Genomic DNA, 21,873 nt, shown 5'->3' with positions numbered 1-21,873 from the left:
TATTTGAATATTTTACACTCTTGTCTATGCAATAGTTAAAGCAGAGGTGGCCAGCATGATGCTGTGCTGATGAAATTGGACTATGACTTCCTTCTAGCCCAAACTGTGCAGCCAATGGTCAAGGATTATTAGAGCTAAAATCCCATAGATCTGGAAGTCACCACATTGGCTGCTGCTGAACAAGAGGAATATGCTTAATTTCTCCAGCAGGTCAAATTTCTCTAAAATTGTTTCTTCAAAATGAAGAGATTTTCCCACATCAGTCCATGTGGTGAATTGTTTCACCTGCATAATGTGCTACTGGTTTTTAAAAACATAGTTTTGGGTTTCCACCAGGCCACAAATACCAGAAAACGCTCTGCTAGGGACACATACCAGAAGACACCTTGTAGTAACAAAAGGTAATCACTGACAGTAGTAGATCAGGCTACCCCACAACCAGATGCCTTCCAGTCGCTGTTGGACTACAAGACTTATCTTCCATGAATGACTATTGGTCATGCTGGCTTGAGCTGATGGGAGTCCTAGGCCAAAACATCTCTAGGCAACCAGGTTGGGGAAGGAAGTTGCCCTTGAACCATTCCCCTTTGTAGTAGTTAGCATCTTCTGTTTAGGCATCTAAAAGCTTGATCATGTTTCCATGCACAAGTCTCCCACTGACCTCAGTTGCATTGAGCATATACAGAAACAGGAGAATAAGGAAAGGCGAAAGCATGAAATGAATTGATGCATGCCCATGTCTTCTACTCATAATCCATTATAGAGAGAGATGGAATAAATGCACTAGAAAAGACAGATGAAATAACAGCATTATGAATACTTTCCCCAAAAAAGTTGCGGGCAAAATGTGAGGGAGATTTTCAGTAAATAAAAACACCTTTAATAGTCTATAAAAAAGAAAAAGAAAAAGTAATATTTTTTTCTCCACAGGACTAGAAACAACCCTAATTTACAGTATACACCTCTGTATAGAGAGGCTATAAAAATAAAGCAAAACCAGTTCCAGGAGGGGCATTCCATTTCTTGCCTTAAAAGCACGCTCAAGTTGACAGATTTCTTCAAATGAAATATTCTTCACACATTTCATTATTAATAGCCCATTCCCCCCTCCCCACCATAAAACTTAACAAGGCATATAGGTGACCAGAACTCCCATTACCTAAAGCTAAAGAAGAATTTACGGCTGTGTTTGCTCAAATTAATAGTTAATTTGTGTGCTTTCTTCTTCTTCTGTGATTCATATATAATACACATTGTTAAATGGATCCCAAGAAATCCCTGTCAATATATAAATAATTTAGAAATATGCACTAAAAGTATTTAGCAGGAATATTTTGTTTTGTTTTGTTACGAGTTTGGAAACTAACATTGCTTATAGGTCAACAACTTTTGTACACACAGTTCCCATTCACACAATGGGAATACGGCAGAAAATAATTGGCGGAATAAATTCTTGTAGCTACTACTGGTGTCAGTCTGCTCTGCAACAATTTGCAGCTATTGGGGCTCTGATGCACTTACACACCTGGAAGTACAACGATATGCTTGCAAACAAGTTACCCCCACCACAGAAGTGAATGAGGAAGTCTGCCTGCAGGGAAGCTTCATGTGTGCATTGCTGTATACACAGACTTTAATAATAATAATAATAATAATAATAATAATAATAATAATAATAGTGTAATAGTATTTTCACTCCCCCCCACCCTTACTTATACCGAGTCATATATACCCTGTGAACAGAATTCATTGTCAGCAAGGAAGCAAATTTATGGTCCTAGGGTATGAACCAAAAGCTTCCAAAATAAAAAGAATGGATTCTTATCCTTCATTCAAAAGGGCACTGCATCCATTACCTCCAACTGAATCACAAGACATGCTTTTATGGTTGTTGTTTTCCTGAACATTTGACAGGTAGTCATCAGAGAGAAAGAAAAAGACAGTAGCATTACGACAGAAGGAACAAACGAAAAGCCTCACTATATTTGACCTTTCTTTTTTCAATGGTACTTGTAATCAGAAGCCATGAAAGTAAAGGAAGCCTTTACTTTGTAGCATTTTGAATTTTTGACAATTTATTCTTTTTCTGATAAAAATATCCTTTCTGAGATGCTTCAAACCATCCAAACTACAAAACGATAACACAGGCAGGACTAACCTGCTTACCACTGAAGCTGGCTCTGACTATTCCTAACTTCAAATCGCTTTTATGTTAAAGAGAAATTAATCAAATTAATGGCTTGGCAACATGTATGACTTTGTGGTTGGTCTTTCTTTGAAAACCACTGCAAGTCAGCATGAAAAGATGTATTGTGCAAAACAAGGTTAAAGGATGATATATGTTGTCAGCTATGAGTCTGGTGGCACATGTGTGTGTGGGGAGATTGCCTTAAAATAGTTATCTTCACTTAACATCATATCTTACATTGCAAAATGTACAGACACCCAGTGTACTCTTTAACAACATATACATGTGAGTTTATAGAGCCTTTATAAAAAGTTTTTTTGATTCCAAATTAAAAACCATAGAAATAGAATCAAAATAATGGAGGTTGATATATATACTTCGATAGTACATAGTCAGTGCTCATTTTCATAATTATTGACAGCTGTATCTTTGGCATTGAAAATTCAGTACAACTTTCAGAAAAAAAATGTTGTTGCTTACAGCTTTTTTTTTTTTTTAACAAGGACAAACAGGATTGACCAAAGTACAAAAATTTGGGAAGTATTATTAAAGATTTATTTTATTTTTAGGCAAGGATAATTTAAGGACCCTGAATTACCTTCTCGCTTTAGTGTATGGTGCGGATTGTATGAATTCATTTAAAAATCAACTAAATGGTACCACGTTTCCCGGAAAATTATATGTAATATAATATATATATTTTATATTTATTTAGAAGCTTTGAAATAGTACAGTAAACACTTTGCAACACGGTGTATAAACTACAGAATGTCTTTGATATTTTGTGGGTCTGCAGATTAACAACATTTCCATGACCCACAGGTGAAAAGAACATGATTCACAATTTCTTTTGTAAAGTTGGAATAGTCTGGGGGACACTTGATCACACAAAAATAATATAAAACAGTCAAGTTTAAAACAGTGATATTGCATTTATAATGCACGTTTCCTTTTTTAAAATCTGTACGATTGGCTTCTTGTGGCGAATATAAACATCTAAAGGGCTCAGTGACATTTTGGAGAGAGAAAGAGAAACAGAGAGCGATATAGTGCTGTAAACAGGCACACACTGATCAGGGAGGCAAAGTCATTTGCCCCTTGAAGTTTCTACAGTTCCATACATTTCAACTCATTTCTCAGGCCTGCTGAGAGCAATTAGGTCCTATTATTGGCCAAGATGTCTCCAACAGCACAGTAAATCTTCAGTTTTACACAGAATCGGATGGCCAAGATAATGACGTTGAAAAGTTGATGCTTTTGTTGGTCGACTTTTGTGCAAATCATGCTGCTTCAGGTAAGTCCCGTAGAATTGACTAGCATATCCTTTTCCGTGCTGTGGGGGGAAAGAAAGAAACTTCTGAGAAAACAAAGAATAATTCTGTGGCATGTTAACACATAGCTGGTGCTCTATATTAAATAGAAGAAACAGCAGTGGGGAGAGTTCAGTACTCCATAGGGAGCAGTGATAGCTGGGCTTTAATGTTCTATTTCAGTAGTTTTCCATTTTGATAGGCAAATAGTAAAGTTGTTACGACAAAGTGGATGTGGTTTAGCAAAAATACAGTGTTTTAAAGTCCCATTTGTAAAACTGAAGATATTTGAGCATGTGCTTTATTCTTCCCCACTGAAATCAACAGGTCATGCAGCATAAATCTAGGTAAATTCTGTCCAATTTCCATGGGGGTTTGCTCCCAAGTATATTGAAGCATCACAAACTTTTTGATTTGTATAGGATCATGCTGAATTACAGATTTATGAGAGGAGAATTACTGTGATTTTACATTACTGAAACCCAACTTCTTGTTATGACTTCTCTCGTAGCCCTGGTTATAGCTACCTATGTAGAAATGTAACCTAGACTGAAGAACATGGACAGTCTATACAATGTATTGTTCCAATCACAATCTATTTCTGCATGATAGTTCTACTATTTCTAGAGCAGCTTGCATCATCAATCCATCATATTCAGAGCTGGTAGTGCCAAAATTGCACACCAGAGAGACAAGGGGAGAGTGGCCTGGTTCACACATAATGTTCTTGTTTATCCCAAGATTGCATTATTGTATTCCAGATGCTCTTGTTTCATGCCTTTATAGCTTGATTACATGTCTGGGATGGGGTGGCCTAACATACTATGGTTAAGGATGTGTACTGGGTTTGCACAAAACACCAAGAAATAGTTAAAGCAAACTACAGTCTGTATGCCAGCAACAAACCATGGCTTCATACTGTGGTTTGTTCACAGTAAAGAAACCCTAGTTAAGTTGCTGGACAGGGCTTGGACAATCAAACAAATCATAGTTTAAAGAAACAAAGTTTAGCATTATGTGCAAACCAGGCTAGAGAAAGCTTTTACAGTGGTATCTCTGGTTACGAACTTAATTTGTTCCAGAGGTCTGTTCTTAAACTGAAATTGCTCATAATATGAGGCACGCTTTCGCTAATGGTGCTTCCCATTGCTGGTGGATGACTTCTGCTCGCATCCTGGGGCAAAGTTTGCAACCGGGAGCATCGACTTCCAGGTTAGCGGAGCTCGTAACCCGCAAGTGTTCGCAAGGAGGACTGTACGTAATACGAGGTTCCACTGTACATCAACCACATTCACCTTGAAGACACTAAAAAAATAATTCATTGAAAACACCAATTCAAGCGATATCAGGTATATGTATAGGAACCTACACTGGACCTAGGACTGGCTGGCTAACCAATACCAGCTCTCTGGATTTACGAGTCAAACTTTTCTCTGCTATCTCAGGTACTTGGAGTCACCTGGGATTGATAGTGGGATACTATAACTTCAGAGCCAGTGAGCCACTGTCTCTCTTAAACCTACAATCGTTGGTTTAAGAAATGACTGCTAGAATCCTAGTGAAATGGCCAGTAGGATTATACGGGAATGCAAATGAAACAACTGGACTTGAGGAACAAACTCCATTTGTTGAAGGCTCTGTGGTACTCTATTTTTTGATAAATAATCTGGTACGCCAAGGCAAGGATTCAATAATGCTTTTTGTACATTTTGGATGAAGAAGAAGCACACTTTCACTTCAATATCGCATTATAAAAGTAGCATTTTGAAACCAATTTGCTTTCTCCTTTCTCCTATTTGCTAAAGCTAAAGATCCCACAACAATCTTAAACTGGTTTTTCCTTCCCTTTCTAACTGAACCATTATCGTAGTCACCAACAGATATATGTATTTTCTGGGACTGACAGAAAACGAAAATATGTTGCACTAATCCCACCATTCAAATCCAGGCATTTACTGTCATGCTGAAAATTGACCTTCTTTTTTGTAGGTGAAAAGGGCCAGCGCATTAGCAGACGGGTATCCAAATCTGCCAGCTATGCTAGCCGTGTATTGTTAGCACCAGACATCAGCTATTTTGACTGTAATTGGGAGCAAAGGTAACAAACAATTTGTAGCGGCATTCAGAAAAGACACCAAATCAAATTCTCATCTGAGTCACATGCCTGCAGCTAAGATGAGAAAGAAACTTGCTCTCTTGAAGTGTTCTTTTTGAAAATATTACACTTGTGTCAATACACGGTTTGCCATCAAACTATCAAAGGCCACATGGAAGAATCATCATTAACATGTTTTATAGGGTGAAATTTAACCTCCAAGGTTTCAGTGTCTTCAGATTATAAAGTGTGGGTTTAAAAAAAATATAGCTTCATTATGAGGGAAGGAAATACAAAGAAATCCCTAAAACTGCTTTAATGAAACATTGCTACATGGCAATAAATTAAAACTTTTTTCAGAAATATTGTTGAACACTCTAGTTTGTTTTAAACCTAAATTGCTTTGAACCCTAACTTGTTTCAAACACATTTTGATATTGTGTTTTAATTGTTGTAACCCACCCTGGGACCTTGGGGTGAAAGGCAGGCAATAAATTGTAATAATAATAAAAAAACAAATATGATCCTATCAATAATTTTAAAAGAAACTATGGTGAAATTATACAAAACACCACAAAAGGTTGGAATAATATTTAGTCCAAAGAATGTGCAGCTTTAGTATCTATTATGTTTATACTTGTTTATTCATTTTACCTATGTCTTTATTTGCATTTTACTTTTATGTAGCCTGTGATTATTTTTTAATGAAGGGCAGTATATAAAATTTACATATATGCATTTATTTTTACTGAAAGACATATGTAAAAAAATACATGTATGCATATTTATATTTATAAAAAATAAGCAACAAATTTACATACATCCTTTCCCCCAAAAGGCTTACAATATATTTTGATGTTATCCTATTGTAAACTAACAATAAACACAATCCAAATAAAAACTAAAATAAACAACGAAAAGCAGGAAACTCTTAAACTTATATAGGATGCTCTATCAAGGTTCATCACTTGATAAACTTGATACTTTATGGATTGCAGGTGAAAGAATGAAACTCTTCCACTGAAAAGCAATAGGATGAAGAGTCCCTTCCTTCAACAGGAGCTTTCTGGCTATTTTGGAAGGCATGATTGGATGTAGTGGAGAAACCATTAGGCTTTCAAAAAGGCATTGTTTAAACATTTTATATTGAATTTTAAATGAACAAAATACAGTGGTGCCTCGCAAGACGAAATTAATCCATTCCACGAGTCTCTTCGTCTTGTGGTTTTCTCGTCTTGCAAAGCACGGCTATTAGCGGCTTAGCGGCTATTAACGGCTTAGCGGCTTAGTGGCTTTAAGAAAAAGGAAACAAACTCGCAAGAACTCGCAAGACGTTTCGTCTTGCGAAGCAAGCCCATAGGGAAATTCGTCTTGCAGAACGACTCAAAAAACGGAAAACCCTTTCGTCTAGCGAGTTTTTCATCTTGTGAGGCATTCGTCTTGCGGGGCACCACTGTACATGATGATACTAACTGCCTAGAATCCAATGAAATCAGTTCTATGAGGATAACACTATTAACAACAGTCCTCCATCCCACATGGTAGCAAGTTTTGAAAGTAAGGGAAGTTTTAAAAGGAGTTTGTGATATGGTGTGAGGATCAGTTGCTCAAACAAAGAGAAAAGATCCCACTGAACTTCTTGCAGAACTGTAAACTGCAGTTTGGATTTCAGTACTATGTGGTAAGCTACTAGAATAGTAAAACTGAAAGTAGACTCTGTTCATTATGTATTGGAATACAAAGTATGAAGCGAACTGAGATACTGTTTCCTCTTTAGTGTGGCTTTACTTTACATTTTAAAAAAGAAAGAGAATGCCTATTTTCTTGAAGTGTTACTTTTTGCAACATCCTACAGCTAGTGTTGACATCACAGTAGCCAAAGCCATATGGAGAATCTGTTGTTTAGGTGATTTGTGGGATGGAGGTGTTGGGATCAAAGTAAAATGTGTTTTCATAACCCACAGCTGAATTAATACATGCAAATCATGTATTTGCAGAAGCAGAGACATCAATAAATCAAGTTGTCAGTGGATGTTATTGTTGTGTCCAGTTGTAGTCTCCCCGCCCGCCCCCCCTCCACACACACCTCATGGAAAGCACTTTGATCCTGGAAAGACCAGATCTAGAAAGTGATTTTTCCAATTTCCCTCTTTCTCCTCCACTGTGCCAGTTGGTCTCTGGTCTACAGTCTATGTAGCAGGGTTTGGGGGGTATGAGTGCAGGGGCCTGAGAAGGGAAATTAGCAAAAAACAAACAAACAAACAAACAAAAAAACCTTCCCCCTCCAGAAGAGGAGAGCCAGGGAAGGATGTAACCCATAATGTCTGATCTGAGCAAAATAAAACAGGAGGAGATCCATGATCTCCATTTTCTAAAAAATAAAAATAAAAAAAAATACCAATGCAGGAGAAAAAGAATCAGAGCATTGGGAATAGGAGGTGTGAAACCATTCCTCCAGATGTTTGCTTAAAGGTAAATGTAAAGGTACCCCTGACCATTAGGTCCAGTTGCGGATGACTCTGGGGTTGCGCGCTCATCTCGCTCACTCTATAGGCCAAGGGAGCCGACGTTTGTCCGCAGACAGCTTCCGGGTCATGTGGCCAGCATGACTAAGCCGCTTCTGGCGAACCAGAGCAGTGCACGGAAACGCTGTTTACCTTCCCGCTGCAGTGATACCTATTTATCTACTTGCACTTTGACACGCTTTCGAACTGCTAGGTGGGCAGGAGCTGGGACCGAACAATGGGAGCTCACCCCGTCGTGGGGATTCGAACCGCCAACCTTCTGATCGGCAAGCCCTAGGCTCTGTGGTTTAGACCATAGTGCCACCGGCGTCTCTCGATGTTTGCTTACTAAAGCTCATATTGTGCCCCCTGGAATGACACAGGTTCCATGTCTTTTCCCCATTGGGGAATTGGCAGCTTGTAGGGGGCATTATATTGGGAAAACAACACAAGTTCTAAAAGCTGATGTAGCCCTGAACAACGAAGTCTCTTCTGCCATGTCAAAGACTGACAGTAATTATGGCATAAGCATTTAAGGATTACCGTTCACCTTGTCTGATGAAATGGACTCTACTTCAGGAAAACTTGTGCTGTAATTAATTTAGCAGTTTTTATAGTACTGCAAGGCCCTGTTGTTTATGTTGCAACAGATTAACAGCTATCTCGCTGGAAACTGCACCTTTGAACTGATTTACCACCCTGGCTGCTTTTAAGGTTTAAAAACCAAGAGGCACTCACAAATAAAAAGCACAGAGGCTTTGATCCAGTCTCTGTACAACTTTCCTTGTGGCCACTTTTATCCTCATCTAGTCCAACTGCTGCTGTAAAGCTAAGACATCGTGAAGACTCATTCCAAACAAACCACAAGCTGTAACCAAGGTTTGTTTTATGGCTTACCTCTCTTAATTTGTCTTGGGGAGACAAACCATGATCTTGGGTTTGGATGGGGTGGTTTAGTTTACGGAAGCACAATGGCAGCAGGACAAGAAGAAGAGCTACACAGTTTCTTTCTGGAAGACTCACTTGTGCTAAGTTATGGTTTTGCTTAGTGTTATGTGCAAACTGGACAACTATTTACTGTTGGGGAAGCCACCTATAAAGCACTGACCAAATCAAGCTTTATATCTATCTATCTATCTATCTATTAACACAATTTCATTACAGCAGTATCATGACAATGCTGAATATCCCTTTCCAGGGGGCACTATCAATTAAAAACCAATTTAAACACTCATTAGAGTAAGCAGTTATTAAACTAACAGACTGTAGGCCTACTTGATCAGATCTTGGGACAACAATTCCTGAACTCACTTAATCCTCTGGAATTTAACAAAGTTAGCATGTAATTCAAGGGTGGAGACTGTGACTCTACAAATATTGCTGAAGTCACATCATCCCTGAGCACTGGGCAAGCAGGCTGGAGCTAATGGCAGCTATAGGTTCTCTATCCCTGTTATAAAACAATGCTTGCGTAGAGTTGAAAGACAGACAATAATCCCAACAAGAACACTCCCTTGACATGATGGGATGAAGATAATGTTAAAATGATCATGTGGACAAATAGCAGGGTCAGTATCACTTGAAGCGATGGCGATGGAGTTAGCATTTTCTATAAAGAGACACACTGAATTGTGAATCACTCAAAACAGCCAGAAAAGGTGTGTAGCCTCAGAATTCTTTGATTGCTGAGACAAAGGTATCTGTTAGGGACAATATTATCCAATCCATGTGGGAACTGCTGTATGGTTCAGAGAATGATTAAAAAGCTTCTGGAAACCAGCCTGACCATATGGATTGTATGGGTCTTTCCAATGAGAATTGGTATCATGGAAGAAGAGAGGGGCTGAAAGTCTCATGTAGTTGAACCCGGCCCACAAGGTTAGGGCATTTAAACATTCTGCCAGTCTGCAAGAGCTGCTTATAAATAAACAGATCCCCCACAACTGGGAGAATCTCTAAAGATTCAGAAACTCTGTGAATCCTGACAGTGTGAAACAGTATCTGATTTATTATGAGAAAGAGAGAGAGACAAAAAAATTATTATTTAGTTAAAAACCAGCATACTCTATTTAATACTACAAGTACCAATAGGGATAAAATAAAGCAAAACAAAAAGGTAAGTAAGTAAAACTGAAGGCTTAATAATTTAAAAGAGAGATAGGAAGTCTATATATATCCAGTAGGTAAGAGTGGCTGATTTTATAGGCTGACGTGCAAAATTTTGTGACTAATATTGTAATCTCTGGTTTTCCATCTTCTAGAAGTAAACTAGACAATTCCAAATTAGAACTTCTGGACATTCTTCTAAGTAATGTGACAATAATCTTTCCACGAGCATCCTGGTAGTAGGGGCAGAGTAAAATGATATGGTCTTAATTACATGAATGTTCTTAATTAATTACATGAATCACCAGTATCTGTATAAATCTGATTAAAGACAAGTACAAGCTACACATGTGTTTTCATCTTGCATGTTTTTGCTGTGAACCACCCTGAGATATTCAGATGAAGGGTGGTATACAAATTAAATAAATAAAACAAATAAAAGTAAATGTAAGATAAGGTGGAAATGTTAGTTTCAATTAGTGATGCTGCCAAAAGGTCGTAAATGGGGAAAGGGAGTTGGGAATCAGTTCTCCCAGTTTTGGACATTTAATGCCAATAACAAACCAAGCCAACACCCCACCACCATCTGAAGTTTGCACTTAGCTTGTAATGGGTTTGGCTGTCATCATTTAAGCCAATAACTGCTGCCCATTTCTTTCTCTAACCAAGCTTACCAAATAATGCAGGGAAGGAATTGCATCTGAGTCTCCATGTTGGCCTTAATGGCTAATGCACCTACAGCCACCAGGAAGCAAGGGAGATGTAATTGCCTCTGTCTCTTTAGCAGAAGTGTAATGAATGTACCTGGCCATGTCTGCACACCCATCCTGCAATACTATGCAGGTTTGGTTTGGAAAGGGAAGAGACAAGAGCAAACACTGTCTGGGTAGGGGTTAGTGGCAGAGAACTTCCTGGGTCCTGATGGTAATGAAGTCCAAATTAAGGTGTTTTAGTGAAATCCAGATTGAACTAAGTCTGGGGAAGCTTGCACATTGCTAACTACAACCATATGGAATGTAATACTTAGTGTGTTCCATATATCACTTTGCTTTTCATCAGTTAATGAATGATTACCGTATATATGTAAGCATCTGCACAAAAATCTTTGAAAAATAAATATTATTACAAATAGTTTGAGAATGTCAAGAAGATTGGAAGAAATTTAAAGACTACCTACAGAAATATTGTAAAATTAATGAATGTTAGAACGATGTTGGTTGAAAAGTTATGTGGTTTTTAGCTATAATGCTATAAGGAGTATGAAAAAAAAATGGACTATTAATAGACAAAAATTTAATGTTACATTATTTTAAGATTAAAGATTAGGATAAACAAAGAGGGGAAGGATTTGCTGAACTAACAAATTGAACTGGAATACAAAACGGGAGGTGTGAGGAGGTCCGGGAAAAAAGCAAATGAAAGAAAGTGATGGAAAGATGGAATTGTTTTTATCTATTTTTACTTTGTATTTTTCTTTTTTCTTTTTGTAAAATTCTAATAAATATCTTAAAAAAAAAAAAAAGAGAATGTCAAATCACAATAAAACAATTAACCAGTATTTCCTTACAATTGCAAGAAATAGATGTCAATGGTATGCATTTTGAATATTATCACTATCTCAAAACCAACTGGGTTCCAGGAAAGATGATGTTAACATTCATTTAGTTGCTGCATGTATACATAGGCAACAACTGCTAAATATTGGAGTGTTTTGGCAGTCAGAGCCATACACACGCACAAAAAGCAATTTGGTTTTACTAAACCAATGAAGGATGCGTAGAGGGATTCACACAACAAATGGAGTTGAAGTTGCACGTTTAAATCCATTTAGACCAATGGGAATAAACTGGCATTCATCTAAGGATTTTGATTTACCTTTATCATCATAACCATCATAACAAACACCACCACCCCTGCAGATCTTGGGGATTCATGGAGAAGAGATTCTTAGACATAAGCTGTTGTAAGAAAAGTCCCTTCTGAGTCTAATCAATATTGATTTTTTTCCTCGAGTAATAACACATTTCTGCTGGGATTTTATTTTCCTTTTTGCTTGGTCTCTGAGGACTCACTGTTTGCCTGTGGCTTCCATATAAGTAAAAATGCTCTTTGGAATCTTGATTAAACTGCCTAAATTTAACTGCCTAAATTTATCTATATAAAAATATGATGCATGTTCATCTGTTGTAAACTCCTTCACTGCTTCATTAGTTTGGCCATCAATGGGATGATACTGAACAGTTATTTATATTAAAAAAACAAACAAACACCTGTATTTAAATTCTTCCAGTTTTGGAAATTCAGCAGTTCAGAGTACAATGATGCCTCTATCTGACCGTTTCTAAATCACCTCATAAAAAAAATAATTATGCCGTTTTTAAAACTCTTAATTCACCATACAACGATAGTTATTCAATATCCTGCTGAATTAATTCCTTTCCACAAAATTTAAGAGAGCTTTTTTCCACTCTAAACTTCAAGTGGAAGAATATGACCAGCCTCAAAGGTGGGGTCAGACCTAAATGTCTCACTTTTCAGCAGGCAAAGAAATGTGCCTGCACGAATATCTGTCTGAACCTGTATTATTATCCTTACTTTACAGTTGGGGAAATAGAGTCAGAGAGGTTATGTGGAAAGAAGGATTGCCATGTGGTTAAAGCAGGAGATATGAAGACAATATATCTGAGCTATTTCTGGCTTTGTCTTGAGGTTGGGGGAGGAAATCATCACTAAACCTCTCTGTCCATGATTCCCCCATCTGTAAAATGAGAATAATAATGCTTACCTATCTCACAGAGGATCTGCTGGCCTTAAATCATTATTCTTTTATAATCCACTTTGAGATCCACAAATGGCAAGGCCTAGAGAGGCGGAAAGCATAATGGTTATTACAAGAGTTCACACCAGAAATAAAGAATTCTAGCTCACACTATATTGAAGCTTTTTACAGTATCCTCATTATGGTTCACCAAAAGAGAATCAAGAGGATAGCTTTCTGTTTATCCCTTGAGTCTGATGCCTTTTTTTGCTTCATTTCTTATTATTAAATCATTAGCAAAGTTAAATAAAATTGCTACCATATTTGCACAACAAACTAGGTCCTGTAATATGTGTCTAGAGGGACAAGGGATTAACAATCAGTTACACAGAAGAAGCAGGAGGAGAAAAGGCTTTTTAAATCTGTTCAGGGGTTTTCTACCTTAACACATTTATTCCAAGAAGAGTTCGGATATTTTTAAGGCACAAATCACAGTATGGTATATAAAGCAGTTTCTATCCCAAAAGGTGATGGATTTTAAGAGCTACACAGAGAGGACAGGGTGTAATATAATACAGCAACCACCAAAAAACATAGCAGATGTATTTATAGCAATGTGTGCATTTATTTCTATGCATGTGAGAGTCTGTAAAAAGGCAATGACAATGTGGATAGGAGAAAACTAATGAATCCCATTATCAACAGGGAAATGGGGAACCCTACTTTTTATTTAAATGCTTGTATATAGTGATCTGCCAGATTAAAGCTCCATCCCTAGGTACTTACTGGATGTAAGTTTCATTGAACATAGTAGCTGTTCAGATGTTCGGCCATGGCTCCATAAACCACGGTTTATGATGCATGACCACATGCCATGGCAGTATATTCCTCACTTTCTTTGATACAGAAATCCTGGCTTGCTTTGGACCAGAGTCACCCATTGCATCTGAATCAGGAAACTCTCATTTAATGTTGTAAAACAAATCAGAATAAGAAACCAAGATCTGATCTTCAGCAGGTCCTGCATGCAGCTTGTTCACAACCTGTGGTCCAGAGCTGTGATGCTTCACAAATAGACATTTAAATGTCTGGAAAAATAGCCATAGGGATTATTTGATGGAAATTGGCAGGAGAAAAATGCAGCCCTGCTTATGGTAAATGGCAGCTTTTGGCTGTCCTCATCTCGGTAAGTTAGATCAGGGAAAGGCAGAAGATTCTTCCTGCCTTTGTAGAGTTTTCATACAGCCCATGTTCTAAGCACAGCATGTACAAAAATCAGCTGCTGCAGCTCAAGGGAGTCTATGACTCACAATTAAGTATTTATTCCTGTTCAGATCTGACAGTGCAGTGATCGAGTATTTGGGTCATCCTTTGGGGGCTCCTGGCTGATACTAGCAGGAAAGAACATTGCAACCATCTCTTCCAAACACTGAAGCAGACAACTTGCTACTTGTGCGGAGCCAGCAGCCGACAAGCAGCAGAGAAAGGCTGCTTCAAACCATATTTAAGATCAAATAAAGAGCAGATTTCTTTTTTGAAAATGTTGAAAATGTACAATGGTAAAAGGAAAGGTTAAGCTCCTTTGTACATTCAGGAGTCCCAGGGGACTTGTACCCAGGCTAGGGAGAAGCATATTCAATTGTAAATCCAGGGGAAGGACTTTTGAAGAAATCTCACTGTATTGAAACCCCAAGGATTTTGCAACAAATGGCAAAAGCCCCGTATCCCATAGCCAATGTCCATTTAAAATGGGGTCATAATATCCTCTGAGAAGGCAGATCTGCTGGTCTCTTTCTGCTCTCCACACCCTGGTATTTTCCTTATATGGCAAATTTGGGGAGTAACATTTCATTTTTGGCAGACACGCTGTCTATAGTGTAGTTTTTTAACATATGAGCTTTTAAAGCATCACACAGCATTATGGAGGCCCCCACTTCAGTTCATGGCACCTAGGAAAGATCTTGCTTCTGTTCAAATAAGTCCCAGAACTGTCTTAAATAGCCCACTTTGGTTTAGGATTTGTCAGAATCCAATGCACGCCAGGTCCCATCCCAAAACAGATCAGGGCAAAGATAGGGAGTGAGTGATGTAACTTGGAAGACATAACCTCTACTTCACAAAACACTAGAAGCAGCAGCCATTCCACAAATTCACTCTTCATTTCTCTTCAAAAGCAGCACAAAGGAAAGCAGTCCAGCCATTTTAAAAGCATTCTGTAGCCAGACACAACAAGACAAGACAAGACCACCCTTTAAGAGAGCATGCAAAAATGTGGAAATGTTTATAACAATAGAGGAATTTTGTCAGCTAAAGGAGCACAGTTCCAAATGTTAAAAAAAGAAGAAGACATTTTACTATCATGTGTTAGGAACACCAGAAGCTGCCTTACAGCGAGGCAGATCATTTAGTTCAATATTGTCTACACTGACTGGCAGTGACTCTAGGATTTCAAGCAAGAGTCACTCCCAGTTGTACCTGGAGACTGAACCTAGGAAGCATGTTCTATCACTGAGCTATTGACCTACATGATGCAAGCGGACAGCCAAATTTTCTTGAATGCCAGCGGTGGTCTCTATAGAATAGATTTCTGGGACAACTGATTTCTATTTTTAAAAAAAGATTCAGGAGCTGATGTCACCGTTATTTCAAAAAAGACATACAAAGGATCTCCTGAGATCTGCATATGGCAGGGATTGTTTTATAGAGACAAGAGAATATTCTAAATTGTCTTGGATGCTTTAACGTACAAACAAACTGCATAGAAGAGCAGCTTGTGTATACTATGTAAGTGATATGAAGTCAAAACCTGGATAATCTCAAATGTGGAGCAACGGCAGAATGGGACTGCGCAAAACAGTGGGATAAATTTAAGGAGGGTTTGGACACCCTGATCTAATAAAAAGAAATCCTATGGACGTTTTAAGACCTGACACCAAACCATACAGCATGCAAACAGCCTGCAGAACACCCATTCCCTTACTCCACAAGGTGGACATGGACCTGGAAAGGATGGAGGAACATGGCATAATTAAGGAAATCAAGCCTACCTTGTGGTGTGCACCAAAGTTCCTAGTCATCGGGGGAGAGGTGGAAAAAAGAAGAAGATCTGTATTGATCTTTAAAAGCTGAATGAAGACGCACTCTAATAAAAAAATATGTACTTCCAACACTAGTATCTTTCCCAAAAGTGACAGGAATAAAAATATTTGTCAATTTGGATACCTCAAGTGATTTCTGGCAAATACCTTTGAGAAACCAGAGTGCTAAATTGATTACATTCATCACACTCTTTTTGAAGGCTTGCCATTTGGAACAACAAACGCTTCCAAAAATTTTCAAAGAAAGGTGGCAAAAGTCCTTAAGAGATTTAAAAGGAGCAATTGCCCCATGGATGGGATCCTAATACATGGCACATCAATGGAAGACTATGACAAATTCCTGGCAATTGTTTAGAATTAGATGCATGAATCCTAGCTAGGAGAAACTCGTTATTTTGCAAGATGAAAGAAGAGTCTATACAGAAGCTGTGCTTACAGGTACCATATAGGGTAGGCTAGTTTTGAACATCTATCCTTTTAAGAGATTTCTGCCACCATCTCTTCTCTGCATAGATTCAGCAGACAGAACCCCTGGATGGTCAAAAGAGGTGAAAAGGAATAGGGGGATCATATTCCATCTTTGAGATGTTTAGCTTGAGTGGCAAACAGGTGGGCTCAACCAATTAGATGAGCACCATGTGGCCAGAAAGGAACTCTTGGCACCTTGTGGGGAGCTAGCAAATGAGGTCAAAAAGGTGTTAATTAAAAGGAGATTGCTCAGGCTATTCTCTGGTACTCTGACATATCAAAGGAGCTCTCATATCAAAGGAGGTCATTTATTTGAAAGTGTCAAGAAATACATGCATTTACAACAGCACTGACTCATAAAACCTTTCTAGGAATGGAAAACTCATTAGGCCATTATTTGCAAGCCATCTCAACAGAGGACTAGCCACCAATCTATTACTGAAATGTGTAGCATCCTTGTTTTTGAACCAGATCAGGAAATCTAAAGGAAACAACCTCCAAGTATGTTCCAGGATTTATTCAAGCAAATACTTTCAACATCATTTGGTGGGGAAGCAGGATATACATTTAAGAAACAAATAAATAAAGTCATAAAGTCTCAAAACACAAGTAGACACTTAAAAAGTCTTTCTGCGCCAATCAAACACCAGTTCTTTTTTCCATCTAGCTGTTAACAGTGCTACTCAGCAGCACTCAGATTATGAAATCTACTACTAAATCTGTGTCTATTGCTTCCTTGCAGTTTAGTAAACAGTCTGTCCTAAACAGACTCACTTAGTTTGCTAGTACAATTTGGACAGGGAAATACCCAATGCCTAATTTTGGGACTACAGATGATCGCTCTTAGCTACAGCAATAAGGCCAGACTGTAAGCAAAACCTAACCTTACATTTCACTACCTGAGAACAGCAAAGTACTCAAGTTAGTTTGGCAGTTGAGACAGTACTAAGTTAGTTTGGCAGTTGAGACAGCAAACACCATAAACTCCCAAGGCACCTTGCCTGAGCTTAACACCTTCCTGAAGCTAAGCAGGTCTGGGTCTGGTCAGTGCCTGGGTGGGTGACCTCCTGGGAGCAACATGTACACCACCTTGGGTTCCATGAAGAAAGGATCCATAAATGGAAAAATAAATATAAAGGTAATAAAGTGAAATATTAAAATAATGAAACAATATAATAATCAATCAATAACAAATTTCTGGGTTTCATGTCACACAAAATCAACTGCCTGAGATAGTAGCCTCACTATGGTAACATTCACACCATCAGCACCTCTCCATTATCTAACTAGAGTTCCTAGGGTTCCTTGGGGAAATCCGTAACTGTTAAAGTGGTACAAGAGTGATTTAAACATATGGTGTGGATGTGACCTTTGCCTAAAGGTAGTGCTGCCTCTGTCTGTTGATACCATTTCCATCCAAATAGAAACCTCAGCATTAGTCATTATGTGCTTTACAACTAAAGCACCAAGCAATCAATGGCATGATGTCCTCTGCTATTGGGTACCTGCTTTCCAAATAGATTTTAAAATCAGCTACCCCCAACATTGCAGACAAACAGATTCCCATTAGTGTTATGACATGGGAATGGAAAATAAAGTAAAATAATACTAGCTACTTATTTCTCTCAGGACAGTAAAGCATACCATGACGAAGGGCGAGATAACTGTAAGAAGGCGATGCAGAGCCACACTTGTCTCCAAAATAAAAAATGACCTGTCCAGGCTTTCACAGGCAGAGAAGCTTTTTCCCTTTTGAACACCACTTGATGGAATGATGTGGCTCAAGGCGCATCAAAACATCTCTTCCGGTTTTTTGTAAATATACGTTAGGTGTATTACTTTAGGGCATGCTAAGATGAACATTCAGAACTGCATGAGTGGCACTTGTTTGTGTACTGGAGTAACTTTCTCGATGGCCCAAAACCCCTACCCAGGGAGTGGGGGCCTGCAGTGGAGAATGAAAGGAAGTAGGATGCTATCAATGTGGATGGTTGTAAAAGAGGGTTAGATAAATTTAAGGAGGACAAGGCTATCAATGGCTTCTAGTCATAATGGCTACGCTCTAACTCCACTGGCAGAGGCAACATGCCTCTGAATATCAGCTGCTGGGAATTACAGGTGGGCAGAGAACTGCGTGGGGACGCAGGTGGCACTGTGGGTAAAACCTCAGTGCCTAGGACTTGCCGATCATATGGTCGGCAGTTCGAATCCCTGCGGCGGGGTGAGCTCTCGTCTTTCGGTCCCAGCTCCTGCCCACCTAGCAGTTTGAAAGCACCCCTAAGTGCAAGTAGATAAATAGGTACCGCTTTATAGCGGGAAGGTAAATGGCGTTTCCGTGTGCTGCGCTGGTGCTGGCTCGCCAGAGCAGCTTCGTCACGCTGGCCACGTGACCCGGAAGTGTCTCTGGACAGTGCTGGCCCCCGGCCTCTTAAGTGAGATGGGCGCACAACCCTAGAGTCGGTCACGACTGGCAGGGGTACCTTTACCTTTAGAGAACTGCGTGCTCATGTCCAGCTTATAGGCTTCCCACAGACATTTAGAACAGGATGCTTGATGAGGTGGGCCACTGGCCTCATTCAGCAGATTTGTCTTAGGTTCTTGTGCTCTTGTCATTGCAGGCTATGGAAGACTGCTGAGTACTTGGAAAATTATGTATTCTCTTTAAGACTACTTTCCCAAAATAAAAACAGATATGCTGACAACTGGTGATGCTGGAATACGTATACAATGTTGGTCCTTATAGCAACATTATTCAGTGTTTGAAAAGCAGCTAAATGTAGCAGTGAAGAGCCATTTGAAGCCTTTTCTTACCGTGACCCCCTATGTGCACTGTCACAATGCTAGTTATTTAACAATACATTTCCTGCTACAATTCAAATGAAGATCAGGAAGGAATTTCCGCTTTGGGGCTCATGCTCTGAAGACAAGGGTGAAGTTAAAAATAGGCATGTTGCCACACTTTGCAGAATTGGTTTTATATGTTTTCTGGGCAGCCCTGAAACACACACAAGCACAAAGCAAATTAGCAGAAAAATGAAGCATAATGAGGAAAGGAACGAGAAAGGCATCAAGGATGGATGCATGATGTCAAACACCACAAGATCAGAGCTGACTATATGAATGCACTCTAACCATGAGATCCGTTGTTATGCAGCGGTTATAGTGTAAGACTTAAGACTGGAGAGACATAAGTTCAAATTCTTGGTTCACTGAGTTACTGGCAGCATAGAGAAATCCTAGATAGGGAAGGCAAAGAAGAGCCTTTAGAAATATGCAATAGGAAAACCACTCAGGCTGTGATCCTGGATGAACTGAAATATTAAATACCGAATAAAATTCTTAGTTTTCATCTGGTAAGGCATGAATTGTATGTGTATTGAAGAAGAAGCTATGATACACTTCAGTTTAAATGTATTCATAAATGCTAATGCATACTGGAATGTGACCTCTCCTCCGCCTCTCCCCCCATCTACCCACATATATTGAGGTGCACTGTAGATGTGGATAGATGTGCACTGTTTCATAAAATGTATTAATAAATCAATAATGCATGTGAGAAAAGACAGGGTATAAGGTTTTTGTTTGTTTGTTTGTTTTTTTAGGTAACTAGCCCTATAAAGCATAAACACACACTTCACATACAGTTCTGTGGGCATGCTGGAATTAGTATATTAACAGTTTTCAATGCCTTCCACATTTCGTTTCTTCTTCTTAAAATGGATGTGAAGTATAAGCTGTTAAGGTAAGGTGCCATGTCTTAAAATATACTCCAAATATGGCTTATGTTGCCTCAACATTCTAACAAAAAGTAATTTTGAGCAGTTCTGCAGCTCTGGATTTTAATATTAATTTGTTTTTTTAACTAGCTTCCAATCTGTTGTGGTTTTTTTAATCTGCTCGTACTTGATTGTTCTATTGTTTTCACTGTGGTTCTGACATTACATGGTGTTTTACATTGATTTTTAATCCCATTATATTGATTAGTACTGTCTTCTCATTATATCGATTAGTACCAGAGAAGGAATAACCGTTGGGAGGAGCACAGAGAGAAGAAACGACATTTGCACCTTTAGTAGCAATCCTGGATGCCTTCCTCTGCCCCACCTGTACTAAAAGACATGTCTCTCCCAATCAGTCTCTACAGCCACAGCAGGCACTGTAACTCCCCAATAGTTTGACTTTTTCATTGTCTCCTGTGAAAGATGGATGCCAACTGTGTACTTTGTTATTATCCGCTTTGGGAATTTTTAATGTCTCTGCAGATAACATTTTGTAAGGACATTTTAAATGTTTGTTAGTGCTATTATTTCCCTCATCAAAAGCTCTGGTTTTGAAAAAAACAACTTTGAGAATTAATATTCTGCAGTTCAGTGGTGAAACACATGCTTTTGTAAGCAAAAGGTAACAGATCTCCTGAAATCTCTAGTAGAGCTGGAAAAGACTCCTGTTTGAGAGCCACTGTCAGCACTGAGATAGTTGGTCCTATGTTCCTCTGAGCATGTGAGCTATCCATATAACCAATACTCCTTGCCATCACCTATACTCAAGTTTTCTAGCATTCAAGACACCTACATGGCTCTGTCTGTTATACACCATTGGCATAGCATAGGGTTCAAACTAAGTATTTGATAAATGTACAGCATGCAGCTATTTTTACTTATTTAATTATAGGTAGCGGGGACTGAGCAATGACAAACCTAGACAGCATCTTAAAAAGCAGAGACATCACCTTGCTGACAAAGGTCCGTATAGTTAAAGCTATGGTTTTCCCAGTAGTGATGTATGGAAGTGAGAGCTGAACAATAAAGAAGGCTGATCGGCGAAGAATTGATGCTTTTGAATTATGGTGCTGGAGGAGACTCTTGAGAGTCCCATGGACTGCAAGAAGATCAAACCTATCCACTCTGAAGGAAATCAGCCCTGAGTGCTCACTAGAAGGACAGATCCTGAAGCTGAAGCTCCAGTACCTCATGAGAAGAGAAGACTCCCTGGAAAAGACCCTGATGTTGGGAAAGATTGAGAGCACAAGGAGAAGGGGATGAGAGAGGACGAGATGGTTGGACGGTGTTCTTGAAGCTACCAACATGAGTTTGACCAAACTGCGGGAGGCAGTGGAAGACAGGAGTGCCTGGTGTGCTCTGGTCCATGGGGTCACGAAGAGTCGGACACGACTAAACGACTAAACAACAACAACGAAGTGGGGACTGAGATACTTACTGAAAAGGCTGCATATGAGAAGGGAGGATATTGCATCCTTCCTCCGTGTTATTGGAGTTAAACTCTTTACCCACCTAAACAGTTAGGAATCTTAAAAGAAAAGGACCCCACTGACATAAAGGGGAGCAT

The 21,873-nt window shown here is 38.9% G+C and overlaps 1 protein-coding gene across 15 annotated transcripts in view; it reads right to left on the bottom strand.

Moving 5' to 3' along the window:
- Positions 1 to 857: 857 nt before the first annotated feature.
- Positions 858 to 21,873, bottom strand: part of PCDH10 (protocadherin 10) — a 55,532-nt gene continuing 34,516 nt past the window's right edge. For 4 of the 15 annotated variants that reach the window (XR_003708164.2, XM_028742902.2, XM_028742896.2 and 1 more), the window contains 2 exons: positions 16,009 to 16,030; positions 858 to 3,521 (listed from right to left, as the gene is read on the bottom strand). Coding sequence is in view for 8 of the 15 variants with exons in the window: in XM_028742896.2 (XP_028598729.2) it covers positions 3,479 to 3,521; positions 16,009 to 16,030 (65 nt within the window). In the remaining 7 variants the exon portion in view is untranslated. Of the gene's footprint in view, positions 3,522 to 12,988; positions 13,065 to 16,008; positions 16,031 to 21,873 lie in introns of those variants that run through there. The other 11 variants (XR_003708163.2, XM_028742899.2, XM_028742908.2 and 8 more) reach the window with 5 other exon arrangements.

Source organism: Podarcis muralis, chromosome 9 (assembly GCF_964188315.1).
Source record: "Podarcis muralis chromosome 9, rPodMur119.hap1.1, whole genome shotgun sequence".
NCBI classification, from domain to species: Eukaryota; Metazoa; Chordata; class Lepidosauria; order Squamata; family Lacertidae; genus Podarcis; species Podarcis muralis.
Note: the sequence above shows the minus strand (reverse complement) of the source record. Positions and strands in the feature narration are given on the sequence as shown.